Source organism: Amblyomma maculatum, chromosome 5, assembly GCF_055883805.1.
Source record: "Amblyomma maculatum isolate TAMU_Amacu chromosome 5, ASM5588380v1, whole genome shotgun sequence".
Lineage (NCBI taxonomy): Eukaryota > Metazoa > Arthropoda > Arachnida > Ixodida > Ixodidae > Amblyomma > Amblyomma maculatum.
The window spans coordinates 150,082,313-150,105,424 of NC_139348.1; the positions used below are offsets into that span (position 1 = coordinate 150,082,313).

Here is a 23,112-nt window from a genome sequence, read left to right on the forward strand (position 1 = left end):
TGAAAATTTCGACCGGCGATGTTGATGAAAGATTCCTTAGAGAAACTTTGTTTCAATTGGAACAGAGATATGCCACTCACTTAAATCTAAATGCAATGAAATATAAAATATGAAATATGAATGAGTTGCAAGCGAACGCAACTCAATTTTTTGTGTTGTTACAATACTGCTATTTGCACTGCGAACACTGTGATACTAGTTCGGTATACACTCGCCTTACGCAGCTACTCCATGAGACGAGTATAGAAGATTTCGGCATATTCTTTATCTTTTCCTAAGCTGACGATTGCAAGCGCTGTTCTAAAGCTTCGCGGCCTTCGAAGTAGTTCGGTTAAACCGAATGGAGTTAATAATAACCATAAAAATGGGCGGACGTTTAATTTCAGCCTTTAATGGTATAACGCGACAGTGGTACCGTTCACCGGCTCCCCTGCATATCCTGGTGACGTACATTCGCTTTGCTACTCGCTTAATCACTAATCACATAATGTATGTCTCTGTTAGTTGTTCCAGTCATACTGATTAGGCCCCACTGGTAAAAAGATACAACCAAGTCGCACGAGCGTGCCTGCGACACCTAGGGGCAGCGCGCCAAACTCGAGATCCATGGGTCCTGCCAACTCGGCCATATCGTGGGGTCGCGTGACGTCACACAAACAGGCGTCCAATCAGTGCGCGGCAATGTCACCTGCCAGCTGATTTTCTCTCAACTGATTTACTCTCACAATTAGTGGCTCCCACCCACATGGCCATTCATCATTTTATCTAAGTTCAAGTAGGTTCATTAAGCGTTGAATTAAAGTTGAGAATTGGTTATTGAACCTTCGGGAAAAAAACCTAACATTGCTCTAATGTTGCACCGGTATAGCGGGTGATCTTTTTTTTTTTTTTTTTTAGTGCTAAAACTCTATTTCATAAACTAAATCGGAAAACCAGGAGGCATATAAGATGCATATACCCTTGAACTCCTCAGGAAAAAAAAATGAGTCGTGGCGGATTCGAATCCAGGAAGCACTCCTGGAAATCGAGTACTGAACATCGTAGCCATCGCTGCTTTCTTTTTCTTTTTTTTTTTTGTTGCCTGTTTTAACACAAATACAGTAAAACCTGAAAAAGAAAAGGAGTGAAACGTGACAACTTTACGTTGGCACGTCTCTCGGCACATCGCGCTGTGCCTCGTATGTCATCGTTTTCAACCGCCATCCGTACGCAATGTATCCAAACACGTACGCTGCGGTCGCAATGCCATCTTTTTTAGGTGCGTCATGCGGTCCCAAAATATTATATTTCGCTACCACTAAGGTCTCCAGTCAGATATCTCGCTGATCTTTGCCTGACGCCTAGCCTTGACGCCGTATAGCATCTCATCTAAAACGCAATGAAATGTGACAAGCTTGCTTACATATTTCGTATTTGGTCAACTTCGCTAAATCAGCGGCAGTTTGTCTTACTGTTTACAAATTATGTTTTCTTTTCAACTCTGAGAGACACCTCGGCATGCTGTCCAATCGTATAATCATGTTTTTAATTTTATTTTAATGGGCCAACATTATGCGACGAAATCAAAGGCCGTCAAAATCAAAGGTGAGTCTTCTTTTTAGATTCTCCAAACAGCAGTGAGGCTCGACATACCGAAGGTCAGAAATGTGCACGTGAAACCAAGTTGAATTTCACACATTGCACGTTCTGAAAATGGCGTCTCTGCGCTCGGTATAGTGTCGATAAAATGTTAACTTCGATCATAAAATACGCAGTTAAACGGCATTTCATTTATATATCAGGGATGCATGCGAGGCCATTTTATAAATGTGCAATGCATCAAAGTTAACTCAACGAGCTTTTAGGAACATGTTTTTGACCTTAATATTTCTAGTAATATTTGATCCTAATATTTTAGCCTGTTTCTGAATTTATATGGCCACGTTTAGGTAACCATTCTCGCAGTGTGCACGGACGGACGGAAGAAGAAAGATGGAAATGTAAGCTTCAAATTCGCTCCTTTATTAAAATATGGGGGGACACTTAAGCTCAGCCTTTCAGGGTATGACCTTTGAGAGTATTGCCTATACATGATTTGCTACTCACTTAATTACTAGTCGGTTAATTTCATTTTCACACATTCTAATTAACACAAAAGCTATAACACCCTGTGTAAGACCTCCCGACATATATATAAAGCCTGGATATAACGAAGCTGTACGAACCAGAGCTCTTCAGTATTACCATTTACGAAACTTCCCATAGGCCCCATGTTATGGTGCTCTGAGAGCGCTCCAAGTTATTCAAAATTCGCGCACTTAGGGATAGTGGCGGTGCCTGCGGCCATTAAAGGAAACTAAAGTCCAAATTGTAAAGTTTTGAGATTGTTGATAAATGCACTACCCCTCGGCAAAGAAATCAACTGGAAAGGTGCCTTAGCAAAATGTTTTCGACGAAACAACCGTAGAAGTAATTAAGGAGTACAAGATGCAAGAAAAGAAGCGCCTTCTGAAGGCAATTCAATGGCCGGTAGTTTTTATTGACCGCTCCTTGATGGCGCTACAATAGAAAGACAGGATGAGCATGGTGGCGATTGCCATCACCCTGTTTGAAACAACGTTGTTTGAAAAGAGATGCTCCATAAACTCCATCCATCTATCCGTCCACCTGAAAAATGCATACCACGGTGGTGCACACTTCAAAACGGAGTATCCCGACTGATATTATCAAAACGCTGATACAAACGGGCCCGCGTGGCCTCGGCAGCGTCTCTAATTCGAAATTCAAGGGCCCCGGTGGGCTCGAGTCCCACCTTGCTCTCCCCAAAAAGCTACCCATGTTGACAGCATGCCCCAATTAACGTAGCCCTGTCATGTGGTCTCGTGGCTTAATTCACACAACCCGGCGACCAAACAAGCCATGTCACCCGCCAGTCACCACCTGTGAGAGGTACCCAGTAAACCACAAACATCCCTTGGACATCTAAAAAATGTAGAGCACTAGATCTTTGACAGGTCTAGTGGATATCCAGATTTATCCACCCGACATTATACTAACATGCAGTGGACCATCGGAAGCTCATCCGGAACTGTAATCTGGTACTTACCGTGGACTTTCCTCATGGACATTTGAGACATGTTATAGACATTCAGTTTAAGGCGATACACGCGATATTTATATTATTCGTCTAATAATAAAGCCGTATAACGTGCCAAATCTCTAAATACTGTACAACCCACCTGCACAGACTGGACCGAAGCATTTCTCATAGTTTTTAAAATACAAATCTGTGAACAGCAAATGAATAAATTACCCATTATGCTATATCGGATCCAATATTTCACCCCGATTTCCTAACTTTCACAAAGTGGCGACAGGAAAGAGCCAGGTATCGAAGCGGATCGAGTCATTTAACAGATACGTAACAGTATGCTACCTGCGCTATATCTGATATTTTACGTCATCAGCGTAGCCCCGTTGAAACACAGACAGCATATAGACTTGGAGCCGTGTCGACAGCCCATGTGCTTACCTTGAGCATGGCAAAATGTCACTGCAGCAAGTAGGACGGCTACGGCTATGGCCTGCGACTTCATGATCGGGTGCAGTAGCGAGTGTTGCGTAGAGACTGCCTCAAGAAACCTTGGAGCAAAGTGAGGATTGTTGACCGGTCTGGTTCAACTTTATATACTGCCAGCTCCGAGTCAGTGATTGACATAACCCACCCATATACGAAAACAGGATCCGCAGGTGCACTCTTGAAGCTACTGGTTCTCTGTAGGAGGCTGAAGGACCGGTTGCAAGTGATAAAATGTAAAGTTAGATATGCATTCAAGACCACACACACAATAAAGTTAAAGCGCTTTTTTATACTTGGCCGTATACCCTTATACGCTCCTTTCACTGCACGCCCATCAGAATGTTCCCTGCTGTTCCTTTCACTTACAGAAATAGTCGTCAGTGCCGACAAGGGCCCAGTGCACAGCTCCGAATAGCTCCGGTGATAGTTGAATATCTACTTTTCTAGTTTCGCTTTTCCCTGACATATCGAAGAGATCGTTTTCTCATCGAGCATGTTTCAAAAAAAAAAAGAAAAAAAGAGCACTGAAAAGGCGCATTTTAATTTATTCTAGGCGCGCACTCTGGCGTTTTAGTGTCTCAGGCTGTACTACTGAGCCATATAAAGTCGACGTCCGATTGCATCCCACTTAGGGCCGCCAGCAAGGCTGACGAGTTCTGCCTGCCGCAAAATTTACTGCACTGTTTGGCGCTTAAGGAAGTAAAAGCATAAATATTATAATTTGACATCTCTTTTTGTCGGTTTGTTACCATTAATAAAAAATCGTCGTATAATGCACCGTTCGGAAGTGGCGGCAAGTACACAAGCATAGAATCGGGCGAAATCTGCTCCCGGCGTAGTTGACAGTCCAGCTAAAGGATATCCTCATTTTTGTCCACAGGTTCGATGCGAAACTTCATTCATCACTTAGCTGTAACACCGCGGCCAGGTTGAAACGAAGCTACGTCTTCAAAGCTGAGTTTCGCTAAAAACATGTGCAGCCTTCCACTACCAACGCTATCGTTAACCTAATAAGAGTGTAAGCAGTTTTCTTTGTTTATGAAAAGGAATCCCAACCTATTATCCACACAATCTCCCAGCCGCGGAATGCAAATGGTTCAAATCAGCCGCGCTTAAACCAAAATAAAAAGAAAAAAATTTCAACATGACGTCAAAGCAGTCACGTGACTGCTTGTTTCTGCCTGCAATGGGCGCGCACATCGAGGCAACCTAGCTAAATGTAGTACATACGTAACACTTTCCTAGCCTGCAATATTTGCGATGTGCCGCGCCGGCGGCCCAGCCAGAATACAGCCAGCACCACCAACGGTAACAGTTATCGCGTAGTTATTATATATCCAGGCCAGCGTAGCCAAGTAGTCCTGCGGCGCACGATTTTATCCCGTGTGAAAGGGCGGTTTAGGTCATTTTTATATCGGAGCTTGGTGTGGGCCAGTGTGTTTCCGCGAGTTCACTGTTTACGTGCTCGTCGGGTTCAGTTTTTTTTTTTTTTAAATACCTATGTGAAATTGGCCAGGCTACATTACAGCGTTAACGCTTCAACTGTGTGTTTTCCTTGGTGGCGGAACGGTTAACGTCTTCGTCTTTCGTCCAATGGGCCCAGGTTCGATTCACAAACAGCTACTTTGTGCTCGTCTCTTGAGCACTAAGTCGTTCCAATTGTGATATATAATTATTTGTCGCACTTGATAGTGAGAGCAGTCATTGCTTACTGCTTTCAAGAATGCGGCATGACATATTCCTTTTCTTTTTCCTTTTTTGTTATTGTGGGCACGCGTGTTCTTTTTTTTTTTTTTTTTTTTTGTGACGGTAACGAAATTTGTTTAGCTGCATAGAATCCATGCCTCTGGTGAGATACCTGTTTCGAGTGGCAGCCCACAAAAACTTGCCGTGACTGTTTCGTGGCGGAGTGGTACAGTGAACTTCACTGGTCAGCATATTCTGATGACGACGGAGAGGTTTTCGCACGGTTCAAACCGCATCCACATATCTGTTAACACCTGGGTTGTGTTGGTATTCCTGCCGAAAGTAGGGGGAGTCAGCTGACGTGGCCTTCCCCAAGACAGCTGCAGAGCACAGAGCATTTCTGCATCGTTCTTTCATGCTGCAACGTGGTAACTGATTCCAACTGTGTACTGAACTGTTCTATTGTAAATAAACACTGGGAAGTATTCCAGTGTAGAATTTAGCTGCTGGTGTCACTATCAAATTGTTGCAAGCGATGTTGAATTTTGCTTTCTGTTCATGAAAGTCATGAATAAAGAGCAAATATTTAATCACTTAAACATTCAAAACATGTGAATAACTGAACGAAATTCTGAAGATGACAGGCCAAAGAGCCTTAAAAATGTCTGCGCCATACAGGAGTTGAACCTAAGCCCTTCGGAGCTCTAGCAAAGTGCCTTAACCAGTGCTCCACGCCTAACAGCCTCTCTCTTTTATTTTTAATGCCTCCTACATTGCTCTGCTCTGTAAGCATTTATATTTAATGGCTCAAATTGATTAAAAGAAAGAAATATGTGAAGAACAAGACAGCTAAACGGACTCTGACTAGGTGTAAAAGACTGCTTTCTATCTAACTTTGAAAATGAGCTTTACACCAGTTGAATATTTCTTGATATTTGCAGGGCCTAAGACAATGAAATTAATTCATTGTATTGCACACAAATAAATCAAAAGCTATATTATTGAATAGAAGCAGCATATAAGGATATAGGAGCTGAAACCTGACAGGCAAATTAAAGTTTGACGCACCCGAAGGCCTTATGCTGAGTCCTCTGCTTTTGATCTTGTACATTAAAGATATTGATACGCGGCAAGGTAGCAATATCATGAACATACCTATAACAAGTTTGTTCTTTACGCAGATGACACTAGTGTCTTCTGCTCTAGTGCCTATCCTAGCATTTTAATGTGAGCCGTAGAGCTTTACTTCATGCCAGTCTCGAACAAAATAGTAAAGAAACAAAATTTGTGCTTTCTTGTGCCAAGAAATATGCTTGTGTATCATGATTTTTGGCTGTATTTTTACAGCACTGGAACTGTATAAGTTTTTTGCAGTCACTTGACCTGAACTGATTGCATCAGCGTGTAGATAAGATTAGATACTAGCTGCTGCCATTCTATGTGTTAAGAGACACTTCTGCAGTTTACATATTCATTCACATCTTCTCTACAGTCACTTAGTATAATACTTCTATAATTATATGCACCCAGAGAGGTTGTTCTTTCTACAAAAAAGAGCCTTGCATATATTGGGCAGAAACCCTATTGATGCATGATAATAGCATGATAATAATAATATGTTTGAATGTAATAATATTGTTACGGACTAAAAGGAGGTTAATTGTACTGTGACTCAGGCAGTAGTACCCGCATTAGGCCATTCACCATTAAATCACATAAGCCCCTTCTGCATCACGTCCGGTTCTTTGAGGGGGCAATATCTTGCTTTTCTTTTATCTTTTATGCTGTAAGCACTACTTGGCTCTCTGTTTACCAGGAAACTGAACATGACTTTGAAACCTCTCATACTTATCTAAATGCACAACTCTCACACAACATATCAGCGAAAAATCACGGGTGGCTCTGGGAGGTGGGAGTTGGCAGGTGACCGACTATAGTATGGCAGGTTGTGTGATGTCATGAGACTGTATGACATGGCTGAGTTGTGAGGAGATGCCAACCCGGACTTCACCTTCGAGATAGGCGGGTGAGATCAGAATCCAGCCTTCTAGAACCTTGAATCCTGATTTAGACACACTGCCCCTAGGCCACACAGGCATGTTCATATAGTGTTGTTAAACTATAGGCCTCATCTATGTCGACTATTCCTCTACATTAAGTAGTATAGTATAGTAATATAGTGTGCGTGGAATAATAGGAGCACATTAAATAAAAGGCTACTGATTAGGTGAATAGCAAAGAGAATAGACCGAAATGAGGATCCACGAGGGAAGCCTCAAACAGGAGGCATTGATGCTATTGTGTCTTATCCTTAAAGACGGAGCTTCAGTGTACCCCCAATTGTTGTTTCCTTCTATGTTGTAAGCGTTACGTAGCTTTCTGGGTGGATGAAAAAATAAACATCACTTTTAATCCTCTCGCTCTTATCTAAATACAGAACTTCCACATAAGTTCCATGCAATTTTCAATTAGTTCGAGGCCTTACATCAATTTCAGTACCCAAACTAATGATCATCAAATAACAGTATATTATACATGTGCCCGGCTTATTCGCTTGTGCCCAAGCAATTGGGTCTGACCAATTTAAAAGGAAAATGAGCAATGTTTCAAACGTCTCAATGCAGCAACTGACTTTGAATATCTACATGGAGTGTTTCATACATTATGAATGTTAATGTTACTTCGAGTGCAGCTCAGCGCCGTCTTTCTCTACATTCCATCGCAGGCTTTACTGAACTGCTTTAGTTCAATTTGTTTTGTTTTTTCCTTTGTTTTTTTTTTTTTGCTTCTGATGGGTACTTCTTGCTTAGTATGTCACTGTACCTGAATTAATTTACCACTACATTTGCTGTATGTCAATGATATGCTCCTACATACCATCTATTCCTATGTACAGTGCGGTAGTTAAAGCCCTCGTCAGAAGACATCAAAGTCTTCTATCCCTGCATACACTCTGTAATATTGTTAAAACAAGAAGAACGAGCAAAAAATTCAATAACTGCATGCCCTCATTTTACCGACGGCCTTACTGGATGCCATTAATGTTGACTCTCTTGTAGTAACATGTTCAGTAATAAGTGCAGCTTCATTTTACACTACTTAAATGTGCGCCATTTAATGCTGGCATCATTTTCTTTCAGCACGTTGGCAAAACTTCAGGGAAAGGCAGGCTGGAACCTTTCGAGCCTCTAAGTTGTTGAATGTCTTAACACTTATTCTCGATCACAGCACATAACAGGGTCTGTGGCGGGTCTGTGGTCAAAGTAGTAGCATATATGTAGATTTATGGGGCGAAAATGCACTTGCTTCTAATGTAGAACAAGGGCCTCAAACATGTGGAGCTGTGTGATGCAGCCTGTCAGGTCCAAAAGTTTGTCTTTGTTCTCAAAGCACGCGCCAGCTTCACGAGTCGGCTTTAACGCTGGACTCATGTTCTTACTAAAATTAAGTAAAAGACCTTGTCCCTAGGCGATACACATTGTGAAAATGGAACCACATTCTGGCTTCTTAATCTGCATGAACTTCGGTCGAACATCAGCTAACTTCAGTAGTGAGGCGCCGGACAACCCACCTTCCCTTTCATCTCCAAGTATGCATCTTATATTTTTTTTATTTTAAGGGTTAGCACCTAACATCACTCGTTTTACCCTTTCAGTAGCTCTCCCGGAGCCATCCTGAAGTGGCAACCATTCAGCATTTAGGCAGAGGGCAGCACACGCCGCTTTTGTGCAAAGAATGTGTTTTCTACCAAGGAGAGGTTGTCATAGATTTTTATCTACATTATTGTGTTTTAATTTTTGGATTGCTTATATTTATTTATTGCTTCTGTTGGTAACATATACTGTGAGCCCTCCTCGGATCTTCTTTCATTTGTACATACCATGATCTTCTTCCTCTTGTACATACCATCATCATCGTCCCGCGGCGCCGGCACGCGCTTGGGTTTTCTCCATCAGATTAAACGCTGACACGGCATACCTTGCCTTGCCTTCACGACCTTGCCGTCAGGACCTGGCCTTCTTTCACAATACCTTTAAAGTCCCGCAAGAGATTTCAGATGCTTAATGCATGCTTGTGTACAAATAAGTTTGCACTGTACAGTTGTGTACATAATGCGTCAAAAGGACTGAAAGACTGAACTGAAAACAATTGTGCAGGCATTGTTTTAGTGAGGCAATCGTTTTCAGAAACTAGTCGGTACACACGTCAGGATGTGGTAGACACCCACAACTGCATGAATACTATGGTTCTTTACCCATAGCAACCAAGCAAGTGTATTTGGATGAATTCAGCATAATCTTTGAAAGCATTTAAAATTGCCATGCTTTTTGAGAAACCAGCGAGTGAAATTACTCCTATAAGCACCTGTATGACTGTAAAATAATGCAAGAAACACAGAATTCCCAAACGCAGTTTCTTCATATCTGCAAAAATGAAAACCAGTTGATTATTTGGTTTATAATGTCAACCTTATGACGAGGCCATTGCAAAGTAGGTTTAATGTAGCTGTGCCGTAGGGTAGCACTCCAGCTAATGGAGAGAAAAATAGTTCATGCCCTAGCCAATTATTTAGCTTTTTTTGAGCTCATGCATGCTTTATCTGGAAATGAAAAAAAAAAAAAAAGGCCGACCTGTTACCACTTGACCTGGAACATATCACATTGTCCTTATTCTTACACGCAGAGTTTGCCGAGTGTCTCCATATGCATATGGCTGGTTCGGTCTCACCATCTACCTCAACAAGCACAATTCACATTTCAGCAAGATTGGTCACTATTAACTGCAAAGTTCACACAAGACATCTGCTGGATCCGAGCCATCTGTATGTAAAACAGGTTCATTACATCAGTTGGCAAGCACCCCAGTAATGAGCTGCGTTCTGTGATTTTGAAGTAAATAGCCTTACACTAAGGCAACTATGAAAGTAGTGGTTTTAGGTGAAAAGGGCAACCCCCTAACCATGACCAACTGCAATTTTTCTGAGAAAAATATAAATGTTTTGTGGAAATTAATCTGTAAGATTATGGCATATTTGCCTCAACCTTTATCTCCTAGAAAAGTGATCAAGATACTCCTGAAATATCAGACGTATAGGCTTGAGCGTTGAAACTGTACGCTTACTTCGAGTGTCCTGCGATGCAACGAACTAGAGAAAGACTTGAGCACATTTCATACAAAACTCTGAAATTTTTCATTACTCTTGAACCTTTCATTTCCCACATCCCGTGTGTATAGTAATCAACCTGGAAAGCCTTTGCTTTCTTCCTCTCATTTTGTGAACACCTTTTTGCATGTTTGAGTGTTGAGTAATGATGCAGGTTTCTGATTATCACGTCCGCTTCCATGGCATTAACAGGCCTAAAAGCAGTAGAAGGCAATCACACCTGTAAAGCAATTACGCAATGGCTTCCTGGTGCACCATTTCATAACTTATTTTTTCAGTGAATACAAAATACCAACATTTGCTTCAAAATATGAAAGGCACATTCCAAAAAAAGATTATGGTCGGAAAATTTCCCTGTTGAGTTATTAATGTTGCAATCATTTAATTTTATTAATGTTCTTTACTAGCAACAAAGACAGCACATACAATGTAGCAGATAGTCCCTCAAGAACGTTTCACATCAGTGACGGGCACCACCAGAACTAAACGAAGTGCAAGCAGGAAGACTGAAATGCAAGCACAAAAACATGAAAATATCCGAGCTGGAGAGGCAATGTAGGCTTGGTCCATTAACATTTGTTGTAAAGAGCAGTCTGCATGCCTTGGAAGTTTAACTGCTCTAGCATACAGTCACCCTCAGTTACAGCCATCTCTTTTAGCTGTCTACATCTCTACCACATACATCATATGCATGTCTTCTCTAACTCTCCCTAGCTGCAGCAAGTTTCTCAAGAAGGAAAGAACCAACTTTTACGAAAAAAAAGTTTCTCTTCATGCTTCACTTATCACACATACACTGCCTTGTTTCATTTTCCCCTACCTCACTACATGCCCATTTATTCACCGGCATTCTTTACTGTCCTCGTGCAAAAAAGGAAAAGGTCAATGTAAGGCTGTAAATTTCACTGAGACCACCATAAAAGCCATCCTGCAAAAACAACAGAACACATGGCCAGTCTTCCAGGTGAGGCAAGTGCTTCGCTGAAGGGCTGACGAGAGCGCTGGACAAAAGTAAGGCTTCCAGTTCAGGAGTACGCACAAAACAGCAGCACTTTGCAACACAATGCAACAAAATCCATGGCTCGCTAACAGTGTCATTGTGAAAGCCAAGCTTTGGAGGACTCTTTAATCATTCACTTAAGTAAAATAAATTCAAAATAATAATTGGGGCTAGCTGGCAGCGCCCTCTGATGGCTTGAAATGGTGGTAGTACGCCTTGGTGAAGTCTGTCATCAGGTCTTGTGTGCACTCCGGGAGCTCCCCGGCAAAGAGACCTGGATAACAAGGAAGACAAAGGAAGAATACATGGTTACCAACTGTGAACAATGGTACCAGGGGCTCACCAAAATGGCGAGGCTAGAAAAAGGCTTGGACTGGGCTACTTGGTACATGTTTAACCCTTTCACACACTAGGCAAAGTAGCTGCGTAGAAAGCAAATTCTCAGGTAGAGACATCACCTTTACTTTGTCCCACATTTTAATGCAACGTGCATGTTTGAAATAAAAATTAGTACTCCCATAATCCTTCAGTATTTACCTGATAAGTTGTGGCATTTCGACACTGGTATTTCACACATCTCTACAAACGCTAACTGATGGTATTTTGCACTAGAAAACTAACTAATAAATTGTCTTTCTTAATGCCTGAGTACACTGTTTACGCAGAAAAACATTTACTGGCAATGGAAACAAAATGTGGCACCTGAAAAGGTTAAGGGTGTTAGTTCTGATTGAAAGTGTAGCACGCACTAGACACAAAAGGTCGGGTTCCTTCATGTAAGCATGCACCAATTAAGGAAAATGAAGGTCCTGGAAGCTTTTTCTTATTTTTCAACATATCTTGTTTGAACTTAGCATGCAGGTGCAGAATAGAATGCTGATCTAAAATATGTATTTAGATTTAAAATATCTCATCAGGGAGAGACGATATGCTTAAATAATAAGTCCATTTCATATGGGCCATCATGATCACTTCTAATTAAAAAAGACCTCTTTTAAGTACATGCATACATTTCAAAATGTCCACCACACGTTCCAAAGCTAAGGATTTTCACATGTCATTTTCGTGATCATAAATAAATACCCCAGTTGCAAACAAAAAGTATGTGGCAGTAATTATCCAAAATTTTGTCTAATTGGTAATATATCCCAATTTAAAAAAAAAAAGGAAAGCTTTACGATGTGCAGTGGACCTTTTGTAATGTGCGCATGTTCCTGAAAGAGGTATTTTTTACCAAGAAATTACCATAATGGCTTGTAAGAAGCAACCTAATTAGAACAGTTCTGTCATTTCTCTTCAAAATAAGTTATTTGAAATCTAAATGCATATTTGAAATCAGTTTCAAAAAGGTATGCTGAAAAATAAAAAAAATAGTCTTCAAGACCCTCATACCCCAGACAACAAGTCTTTTTAAAGTGCACTGTTTTCTGAACTGTTTTTGAACCATTTTCTGCATGCACTCCATTCTTCAAGCCTACTCTCGCCAACGGGGAAACTGAGGTGAAATTTCAGCCTGCCCCAATTGATTATCACATCCTAACGACATTGAGGCTACATACTGCTACTAAAAATGGAGCCTTGTAAACTGCAAAAGGTAAAAAATCAACCAAAGACATCACCAGCCCTGCCTAACTGCTGCAAACTGGCTGCGGTGCTTCAAGGTTTTTGTGGTCGGATCTTTCAGAATAAGCAGCACAGCCATTCATTTTCTAAGCACCCACCATAGAGTCTTGTCCACGCAGCTTTCAAATGAATGGCAAGAAAATTTTAAAATCTCATTAGCTTGGCAAGCCTTCCACTACTGGACAAACATCAAAATAACTAGAAAAAACAACAGTATCAGTTTTCGTGAAATACGAGTGGTGATGTACACACAGTTTGACATCCGAAAGTGACAGGGGCTATCAGAGACACTGCAGAGGAGGGCTCCAAATCAACGTCGGCCACCTGGGGTTCTGGTATCTGCACTGATACCGCACAGTATATGGACGCTTTGCATGTCGCCTCCATCAAAACTTAGCCGTCGAGTTCGGGATCGAACCCGTGTCCTTGGACTCAACAGTCAAACCAACTAACCACTGAGACATTGCGGCAGGCCTAACAAACAACAAAGATTGAATGGATTGGGCTGTAAAGTTTAACGTCCCAAAGCAATTCAGGCTATGAGAGACACTACAAAGATTGAATGGAGTTGTCCTCAATGTCTCTTGAACCAGTGAGTGCATTTTTTGACATACACTTCCGGCGACTGTGATCAGGACTCGACTCCTTTATCACCAGTTAAATTTAAGACTAACACGGATATGTGCACTGCTGATTATGCGCTACGGGTGGTGCAATAAATCAACTCTTTTGGAATTGAAATGTCAAGCTTGCAGCATGGATGTTCAAAACCAGTACACAACAAGTTTCGAAGTAGACATGGGAAAAAAAAGAAAACCTTGCATGAGGGAAATGACTCTGGTGCCAACACGTATGTTCTGTTAGATAATGAGACCTCTTCAAATGACACAGGTGATATAGATTGAACACCTGACAAGCCCATGTTCATTCAGGCACTGCACTATGGTTCAAGGTTTATAATGCTAAAAAAGCTTTAGGTTGTGATTTAAGCTAACAATGAAAATAGGGCAGGTTCTGAAAAAAATGGGAAGGGAGTTCTATTGAATTTTTGAAATATCGAAGAAATTTGACATGGCATAGCTAACCATAGAAGTTAAACTTATCAAATAGAACATTGTGAGCTCATACTCTCCCCTCTGTACGAGGAGCGAGTGTGCCACCCAAGCCAGAATCCTCCTCTAAGAGGTCAAAAAGCCAACTGGCAAATGCAACAATACAGGGCTGAATCAACAGCAATGGCAGAGGCCTTTTTTGTCATGGCAGGCCTTGCTTAGATGCTGCTGCCGCTGGACAATACAAACACAAAATAAGCTCGCAGCTGTTGCGAGCACAGTGTGGTCAAACACTCTTCATGTCCAGCATCGGAATGCATGCACGTAGTAATAAAAGCAACTCTCATTTCTGTGCCAACATGAAGCTGGATATCCACAGCACATGGACACCGTTGCATTTTGCCATGGAAATACAGCCACCATGGCCTGGATTCGAACCCATGATTGTGGCATCAGCAGCCAAACTCAACACCTCTTGGGGCAGTGAGAGTGAGGGAGGTAAAAGAAAAATTTCTAAGGACGATTACAATACTGCCTAATGCAAAATTTGAGCACAGCTACCTAAGTATTTTTGCGAAACACTGAGGCAAATAAAATTCTGAGCAACGCTTGTAAATATATACAGTTTTTGTCAAAAGTGTAGAGCCCAGGGGGTCTGCTTGTGAGAAACTTCGTGCAGCTTGTAATGCATTTCCGGTGTCGCAAATCTCCTGATAGTAAGATTTTTTGTCCTACCATCTGGGAAGGACCTCCACTAATGCTAAATAATGATAAACACGAATTGACTCGAGAGGGATGTCTAAGATTGCAACAAGCGACTGCAGTTGATACAGCACACTGTGTTTCAGCAACGACAGTGCATCTATGTGAATTGTACTATCCTCCATGTTGTCACCCATTCACAGTGAAACATCACTGGACTGCATTTCACAGGTCCGCAATTCTGGGCCACCTGCTAACGACGAGACGTCTCATGGTCTGCTGTGCTGTTCCTGGAGTGTCACACTTTCTCTCTCTCACCGTGCCATTTGTTTCAGCACATAAAAATTCATAAAAACACTAAATTACATCATATGTTGGCCATGTGATAGGCCAACATCATGTGCATCTGCGTGCAACCTTGGGTCACCGATCTGCTGCTCAGATGTTTCCCCACATGCGTCTGTCTATTGGTGGCAACGCGGACACAATGAGGATAGACTGAAATATTTAGCTGTCACTTCCAGTCTGATGAAATCAATACAACCAATTGCCAAACCTTATGAATGGCGTGCCGCATGTTCACCTCATCCGATAAAGCTTCTAGTGCTATTGCATTAAAACCATGCATCTTAGTTCCTTGCCCTGGTCCGTTTCAGTGTAGTGGGAGTGGTACTCCTCTGCCCTTCTGCAGTCGTTCACCTCGTACATCTCAAAGCACTGTTGAATTGGCATTGTTAAACTACTCACGTGCTTTAGAGGTCCGCGCTCTCCAACATAGGTACTGATAATGTTTTGCACATACCACAACGTCGGGAAGTGAAAAACGGAAGAAAAAACATTCCTGTTGAGAAGAAGCCATGATGTAGACACCTGACAAACTGCACACCCACCTCTTAAAAATGCAGATGAAAGGAAAGTTTCCCTCCTAAGGCTTTAAGCCAGGAAAGGGTGAGGGGCAGACATGGCAGTAATTGAATTACAGTAATGAAATTACTGTAATTTAATTACTTTTTCCAGTAATTTGTAGTGTAATGAACTACTTTTTTGGTTTGGTAATTTAGTAATGTAGTAAATTACTTTTGGTAGTAATTTTGTAGCAAAAGTGATTAATTCCTTTCGAAATTGCTTTTAGTGCGCCACTACTCTTTCAATAGACAACAAAGTAGAGTGCCATGAAAGCAGGAACGACATGCGGCAAGCCAAAGCCAGCGTAATGGATCGGCAAAAGGAGACAGAATTGAGCAGAACAGTGCGTCTGAGACCTCGTGTGCAACAGGGTCACTTAGTGTGGCTATCCCATGGCAACCATTCTCTAAGCAGCAGGATACAAGGCGTCAAGGAAATGCTGAAGGGAGAGATACATGGTGCAAGAAGGCTGGTTGAAAACTATTTATCGTTGGGAGCGCGGCACAGTGGTGCCTGGCTACACTCGTCACCACGAGGCGAGGGAGGACTGGGGTTGAGGGAGATAGGCGGAAGGGTCCATGGCATGAGCCACCGTGGCTTGACCATTACTGAGCAGTGAGCACAAGGTGCCGACGTCGATTCTTGGGACTGCGGAAGCAATAAATAAGCTAACATCTTCGGGCCCTTCAAATGGCGGAGACAGCTCCGGGCCATCAAGACACTGGGTTCGCCGGTCATTTCACAATCGTTCGACCATGCTTCTGGTTTTGTTGTAGTCATCTTTTGTTTTGTCCTTTTTTTTTTTTTTTTATTGCGGTTGTCTTGTTTTTGTAATGGAAAGAGGGAAGGAATAGCTCTCTGAGACAGAATTTGGCGGCAGGAAGACGAAAGAATAAGTGTGTGTTTCGCGTCTGGAGAACAAGTTTTTTGTTTACTAGCTTTACTTAGTTTTTGCATGGATGGAAACTAGAAAGTAATTTAAAAGTAATTGAATTACTCAGTAGAAGTAATTGTAATGTCATTTCATTACTTTTTGGGAGAAGTAATGAGTAATGTAATTTAATTACTTTTCTGCAATTTTCAGCAAAGTAATTAGTCATGTAATTTATTTCCTTTTCAAAAGTAATTTTGCTATGTATGGTGAGGGACACCAACCTAAAAAAGGTAAGGCTGAAAGAAGCATAGTGAAATCATTCGAATGCGACGGCTTAACTATACTGTTAATCAATCTCTGAAAAAAAAAAAAAAAATTGTGGCTGTGTGATCCAGACAGAGCGCCTAAGAAAATGACTAAGTAAAGAAAATTTTAAGGCAGAGTGTGGTAAGGGGCCCTTAACGGTAGCGCAAACAGCATTCCTGGCACCATACAGCACCATACGGCAGAATTTTTTTCCCCATTTCTATGTACCAGTCGATGATGCGGAATACATTTTCCTAAACTCTCCTCTTTTTGCTTACTACTGTTAACAGCCCTGTTAGTAAACCAGCTCGCCTGCACCAGGCCATATCTGCAAATCGTCACATGCTCCGATATTACACAACGCCCTCCGAGTGAGAGTGAGTGGGATGTGCTTCCAGCACATAAATCTATTAGTCAACACACTTTGGATCAATACTTGACGGGGAAACGATTAGAACAGGGTTAAACCTTTAAGATGTAAGCAATTAGAACATGACCTGCCCAGATCAGCTGGGATGCAGCAACTTGCCTGGTGATCCAGAGAACACGGCAAATGCCGGCACCACGGTCTCGGGTGCCAGCACAGTGTTGTCCTCGATCATACAGCAGTCCTTGAGCACGCTCCGACGTCCCTGAGCAAACACAGGGAAAACATAATGCTCAACCACGCTTCAGAAAAGGTCAACTATTCGTCAGAGATTTTTAAGAGGGAGCACTAAAGGAGTGCAAAGTCAAACTACAAGCTATTCATATTCCCATCGTACACTCACAGTCAAAAACGTATGTTCTGGACACCCAGGGAACACTTCTCAGCATTCAGTAGTGAATAGTGTGGTTTGCCCGCTTACAATCAGGCTTCGCATATCTATTCCAAGCTAAGCATAGAGACTGCAGTGAAATTAGGTCTCTTTTCTTCAACAGGTATGATTTGGTTTATGGGATGTAACGTCCCAGAGTGACTCAGGCTATGAGGGACACCGTAGTGGAGGGCTCTGGAAAAGTCGACCATCTGGAGTTCTTTTTCGTGCACCAATATCACACAGCACATGAGCGCCTTGCCTTTCGCCTCCATCGAAAAGCGGATGCTGCGGCCAGGGTTCAATCCTGCGTCTTTGTATACAGCAGTTGAGAGCCCTAACCGCTGCACCATCGCAGGGGGCTTCTTTTTTCATTTTTCTTTACTAAGAATGTGTTTCAGAAACCTTTAATGGGCAGGTACACACATGCATGGGCCTCTCACAATGCCCTGCCCGCTTGTACGGTGAACAAAGCTATCATATTTAGAAAAAAATAATAAACCAATTTACGTTTCACATTACAACTCATAAGCTTGGAACGTGAAACACGATCCCGCAAACTCACACACAATGGCTGCACGAGCTTATAAAACAGTACCTCTAGTGGTCTCTTGTTTCATTGCCTTGGTGTTACACAGCACATGAGCGCCTTGCCTTTCGCCTCCATCGAAAAGCGGATGCTGCGGCCAGGGTTCAATCCTGCGTCTTTGTATACAGCAGTTGAGAGCCCTAACCGCTGCACCATCGCAGGGGGCTTCTTTTTTCATTTTTCTTTACTAAGAATGTGTTTCAGAAACCTTTAATGGGCAGGTACACACATGCATGGGCCTCTCACAATGCCCTGCCCGCTTGTACGGTGAACAAAGCTATCATATTTAGAAAAAAATAATAAACCAATTTACGTTTCACATTACAACTCATAAGCTTGGAACGTGAAACACGATCCCGCAAACTCACACACAATGGCTGCACGAGCTTATAAAACAGTACCTCTAGTGGTCTCTTGTTTCATTGCCTTGGTGTTACACAGCACATGAGCGCCTTGCCTTTCGCCTCCATCGAAAAGCGGATGCTGCGGCCAGGGTTCAATCCTGCGTCTTTGTATACAGCAGTCGAGAGCCCTAACCACTGCACCATCGCAGGGGGCTTCTTTCTTAATTTTTATTTACTAAGAATATGTTTCAGAAACCTTTAATGGCAAGTACACACGAATGCATGGGCCTCTCACAATGCCCTGCCCGCTTGTACGGTGAACAAAGCTATCATATTTAGAAAAAAAAGAATAAACCAATTTACGTTTCACATTACAACTCATAAGCTTGGAACGTGAAACACGATCCCACAAACTCACACACAATGGCTGGACGAGCTTATAAAACAGTACCTCTAGTGGTCTCTTGTTTCATTGCCTTGGTGTTTTAAATTCCATTATTTGCGCATTGCTATCAAATAGTAGCTCCATGATACATCGCATTTTGTTACATTGTGCGTGAAGTTTCATTATTGCTCACAATAAATAGTTTGCAGCTAATCAGGCTGCTCACGGCAATAATGTTATCAATTATAGCGAAGAAAAGTGTATGCTGACTAGCCACGGGTGCTTGAAATCTGCACTAGTTTCTTTCAAAGAGAGCTGCTTTTGCTTAAAAAGAGTGAAGAAATCAAATTCTGCTTGAATCCTCTCTTTATAATGACCTCTCAGGCTTTAGCACACACGGTTTAAAACACTGTATTTGCCTATGACTGCTAAATAACTTATAAGTGGATTTAGAAGAGGAAGGAGGAATAAACAAGTTTATTCCAGCTCTTCAGCAGACTGGCTTTAGTATCGTAGAGATATAAAATGACGAAGCGCTGGTTATATCACAGTTATATTGTGACTCACACTTAACTTAGACATCACAGTCAGTGTTCGGCTCTTGAAGGTGGAATCGAAACCACACGCAAAAGAAATTCCATTGCAAATTATTAGTGGTTGCATGCAAGCATCTTCAGATATCTTAAATTCTTAATGTCTCGTGTATCGTTACACGAAAGGAAACATTCAAACTTTTCTAAAGAATGAAGATGAGTTTCATGAGAATTTGCATTTCTGTCTGTAAATGCAAAGGCAATGAACCAGTAAGTGTGAACATTATGAATGCAATCTCTGCAGCCATCAGGTTCATTATATCTGCACTCAACTGTACACTCAACTGTATTCCTTTAAATCCACATATCTGGCATCTTTGAAATACAAACTACTAAATCCAAACTCGCTGCACATGGGAGTTTGCTGCCCTTTGATGCAAGCAAAATACTTACAGGCAGAAGCCAGTATGATATCAAGCCTTCTTTCAAGTTGTAGACCTAAGATCCCCACTCCCGAATTTGATTCACAGATGTTTGTTTGTCTGGTCCTCCTCACGGGCGTACCTCTAGCAGGTGCTAGTTAACAGGTGACATAGCCGGGCACTGAGTGTTCGGCGGTTAATGTGTCACATCCCAAGACTAGTTGTCGCAAGCTGCCTCACCTATACAGCGGAAGTTGCAGGATCTCCTGCCTCACATATAGAGCAGAATTCACAGGATTTCCCCGCTCCTCTGAGCAGGCTTCGACATGCCATTCGGGGCAGCGACCACGTGTCCTTACCGCAGACACTGTGCAGCCAGCTGAGAGTATAAAAACGCATACAATTTCGTCCAGTTGAAAGGCTTGGTAGTCCTAGACATGAAGTATTCTTTTTCTATCACATATGTATGCAATGATTCACTAGAAGAGACAAAATGTGAATGTCATGTGAATAGCACTGCCCTTATGTGCAGACCTCACTGATAGGACAGCAGAGACAACTCAACCTCATTTTGTTTTTATCGTGAATAAAATAACTTTTGTGCCTATGCATGGCTATGCTGGCATTTGACCAGCAGCAAAAGGATGCAGTTATTGCCAGCCAAACTGCATTTAAAAAATTCCGAGAGAACTGTGGAATCTACATTGCAGAAATGCGAAAAGCCGGAGCGTTGCTGCTGCACGCAGTGTTTCACGCTTGCTCCCATTATCATTATCAACTAAATGCACCATCATTGTCATTGTTGTCATCATCACTAACTGCAGCATCATCATGATCGCTACTATATCATCCTCATGGTAGACAATGAGAATTATGATGTGCGTCTCACAATCCCTGGCATGGCACAGTTGGTTAAAGCGCTCGGCTGGGGATCCGAGGGATGGAGATTCAATTACTGATGCAGATATAGGTTTTCAATTAATTACTGAGTAATGACCGATTAAATAATTAATAATCAATGGTTGTTTAATGTTTTGATATCATCACTACTAAATTACTGAGTTAAGTCGATGATGTCATCAGTTTGATTGACCAGACTCAATATGAAAGCACCTCAATAACAGCACTGGAAATAAATTTTCAACTTTTAATTCACTTCAAATGAAGTGAACTAAATCAGTGCTCAGTACCTCTCTAAGCAGAAAGCATAACTGTTAGCAGTTATGTGTTGCATAAATTATTCCGAATATATATTTTTATACATGAATGATTACCGGTGTGCATTTGCTGCAACACAATACAGGAACTTTAGGAAATAAAACTGTTACTTTGGAAAGACAAATGAAGCTACTCACAATAACACAATTCTTGCCTATGTAGACGAAGGAACCGACGTGGCCTGCATTGACGACAGTACCCTCACCAATGAAAACGTGGTCACCAATGTGAAGTGGAAAGAAGGCCACACTGCAAAGGTAAGAAGCAATTAGCATCGAGTAAAAGCTAGTCCCCAATTTCATAACAAGATACCACCTTGCTAAACCTCGGCCATTAGAATGTGAAAGCTAGCTCTAAAAATTGAAAAAGAAATGGTAGTCGGGATGCAGCAACGAGTCTTTAGTCAAATGCTGTACATATTTGCAACAAATAAAAAGGCTCTGATTGATGCTGTCAACATTAATATAAGAACAGTGTGACTGATGCACCATAAAAAAATTTCAAAAGAAAAAGATATTGCAAACATGCACCTTGAACCAAATTTCAGACATGACCATCTAGGAAATTGAGAAGCCATAAAATACCTCAAAATGTTTTATTACAGTCACACTTTGTGTACACATAAAACAGAACTCATTGTATTCAATTATTCAACTGTTAAAAACAAGGTTTAAATAGTAAAATTGAAGTATGAGAGGGGGTACTCGAATGAATATACAACTAAATGTGCAATGCAAGCATTTCAAGAAGCGAAAGAACGAACTCTGTTACATATTCCACCACAACCGTCAAGCTCACACATAATACCTAGTGGTCTTAAAACGCATTTTGCATTCATCATGAAAAAACGCCACTTTAAGCCAACATGATACGTCGGGTTACTAATATGCCCGTCAACATAAAGCACTTCAGTACGAATGAACTGATAACGGACATGCCACCAACCCTTTGCTAAACTTCTTGAACGGTGGCCTGATGACCGACCGGCTGCTGATGACACAATGCCGCCCAATCCTCACGTTCGCCAGGTCACCACGTATGATAGATTCGGACTGGATGATTGTCTGCAAGGGAACAAGAAATATATGCCGCCGGCGATTCCCAAAACGTCAAAGTGGCAACGAAGGAACGTGCGAACATAAAGCATACCTTTCCATTAAGGACTATGTTATGGCTGCCGCAAAGCACTGAATTTCGGCTCACTTTGTTCCCCGAAGCCTGCAGTGCAGTAAGAAAAAGACGCAAGAATGCAATCGAAGCGGAAAAGGGTTCTCCAACTCCACCACAAGCGAAAGCGCAGGCAAATCTGATGGCCTCCTCACGGTTTCTATGTAGTCCTGCTTGTTGTACCAGACGTCGACGACATCCATTTCATACCTTCTTTCAAGACCGTTCTCTAGTGATGCAACAGAAGGCGACGCGGTTACAAAGAGGCGAGTCGATCGATTGTGAAATACGAAAAGAGAACTCCACCCACTGCTTTCAGCATACTTTAAAAACCAGACTAGGCGGCCATGTTGCGATTCATGCGTCCAAAAGGCGTGGATTGGATTGACTGTAAATTCGACTTTATGGCACTTGCCAACGCACTAACTCGAAGATGTCACCTGGTCATTTGTCTATTGTGTGCATAATAGTAAGCAAAAAAAAAAAAACCAAAACGCTGCAAATCAGTGGTAAATGCATCACTGAACAATATTTACGCTATGAACACAAAAGTGTGTCGGGTGCAATGATTTTTCAATGCGAAAGTTCTTCTGCAACCTTAGAAAAGTGATATGATGTGCTCTCCTCGCATTGCATCGATATGCTTGTGTGTCAGCTGTTGGCAGTAAAACAAAGCGAGTCGTATAATGAGTGACAATATTTTGCAAATAATTTAGCAGCGAGTAACCTAGTTACAACTATGCGCGTTTTTGCATGATGCGTTCATTAGGCTTAAGAATGAGTTC

At 41.8% G+C, this 23,112-nt stretch overlaps 1 protein-coding gene across 2 annotated transcripts; it reads right to left on the reverse strand.

Annotated features, from left to right (window-relative positions):
* Nucleotides 1-11,501: 11,501 nt before the first annotated feature.
* DCTN5-p25 (Dynactin 5, p25 subunit) lies at nucleotides 11,502-22,744 on the reverse strand. Of its 2 annotated transcripts, XM_084604667.1 has the most exons (7): nucleotides 22,638-22,744; nucleotides 22,483-22,556; nucleotides 22,310-22,378; nucleotides 22,106-22,224; nucleotides 21,298-21,409; nucleotides 17,402-17,504; nucleotides 11,502-11,683 (listed from the first exon to the last, which is right to left on the reverse strand). In XM_084604667.1, the coding sequence occupies exons 2-7, from the start codon at nucleotides 22,528-22,530 to the stop codon at nucleotides 11,580-11,582; spliced, it is 555 nt and encodes a 184-aa protein (XP_084460793.1). In that variant the 5' UTR covers nucleotides 22,531-22,556; nucleotides 22,638-22,744; the 3' UTR covers nucleotides 11,502-11,579. The 2 variants fall into 2 exon arrangements, with proteins under 2 accessions (XP_084460793.1, XP_084460794.1); XM_084604668.1 differs by lacking the exon at nucleotides 22,310-22,378 and having other exon boundaries at nucleotides 22,483-22,709.
* Between the last annotated feature and the right edge of the window lie 368 nt (nucleotides 22,745-23,112).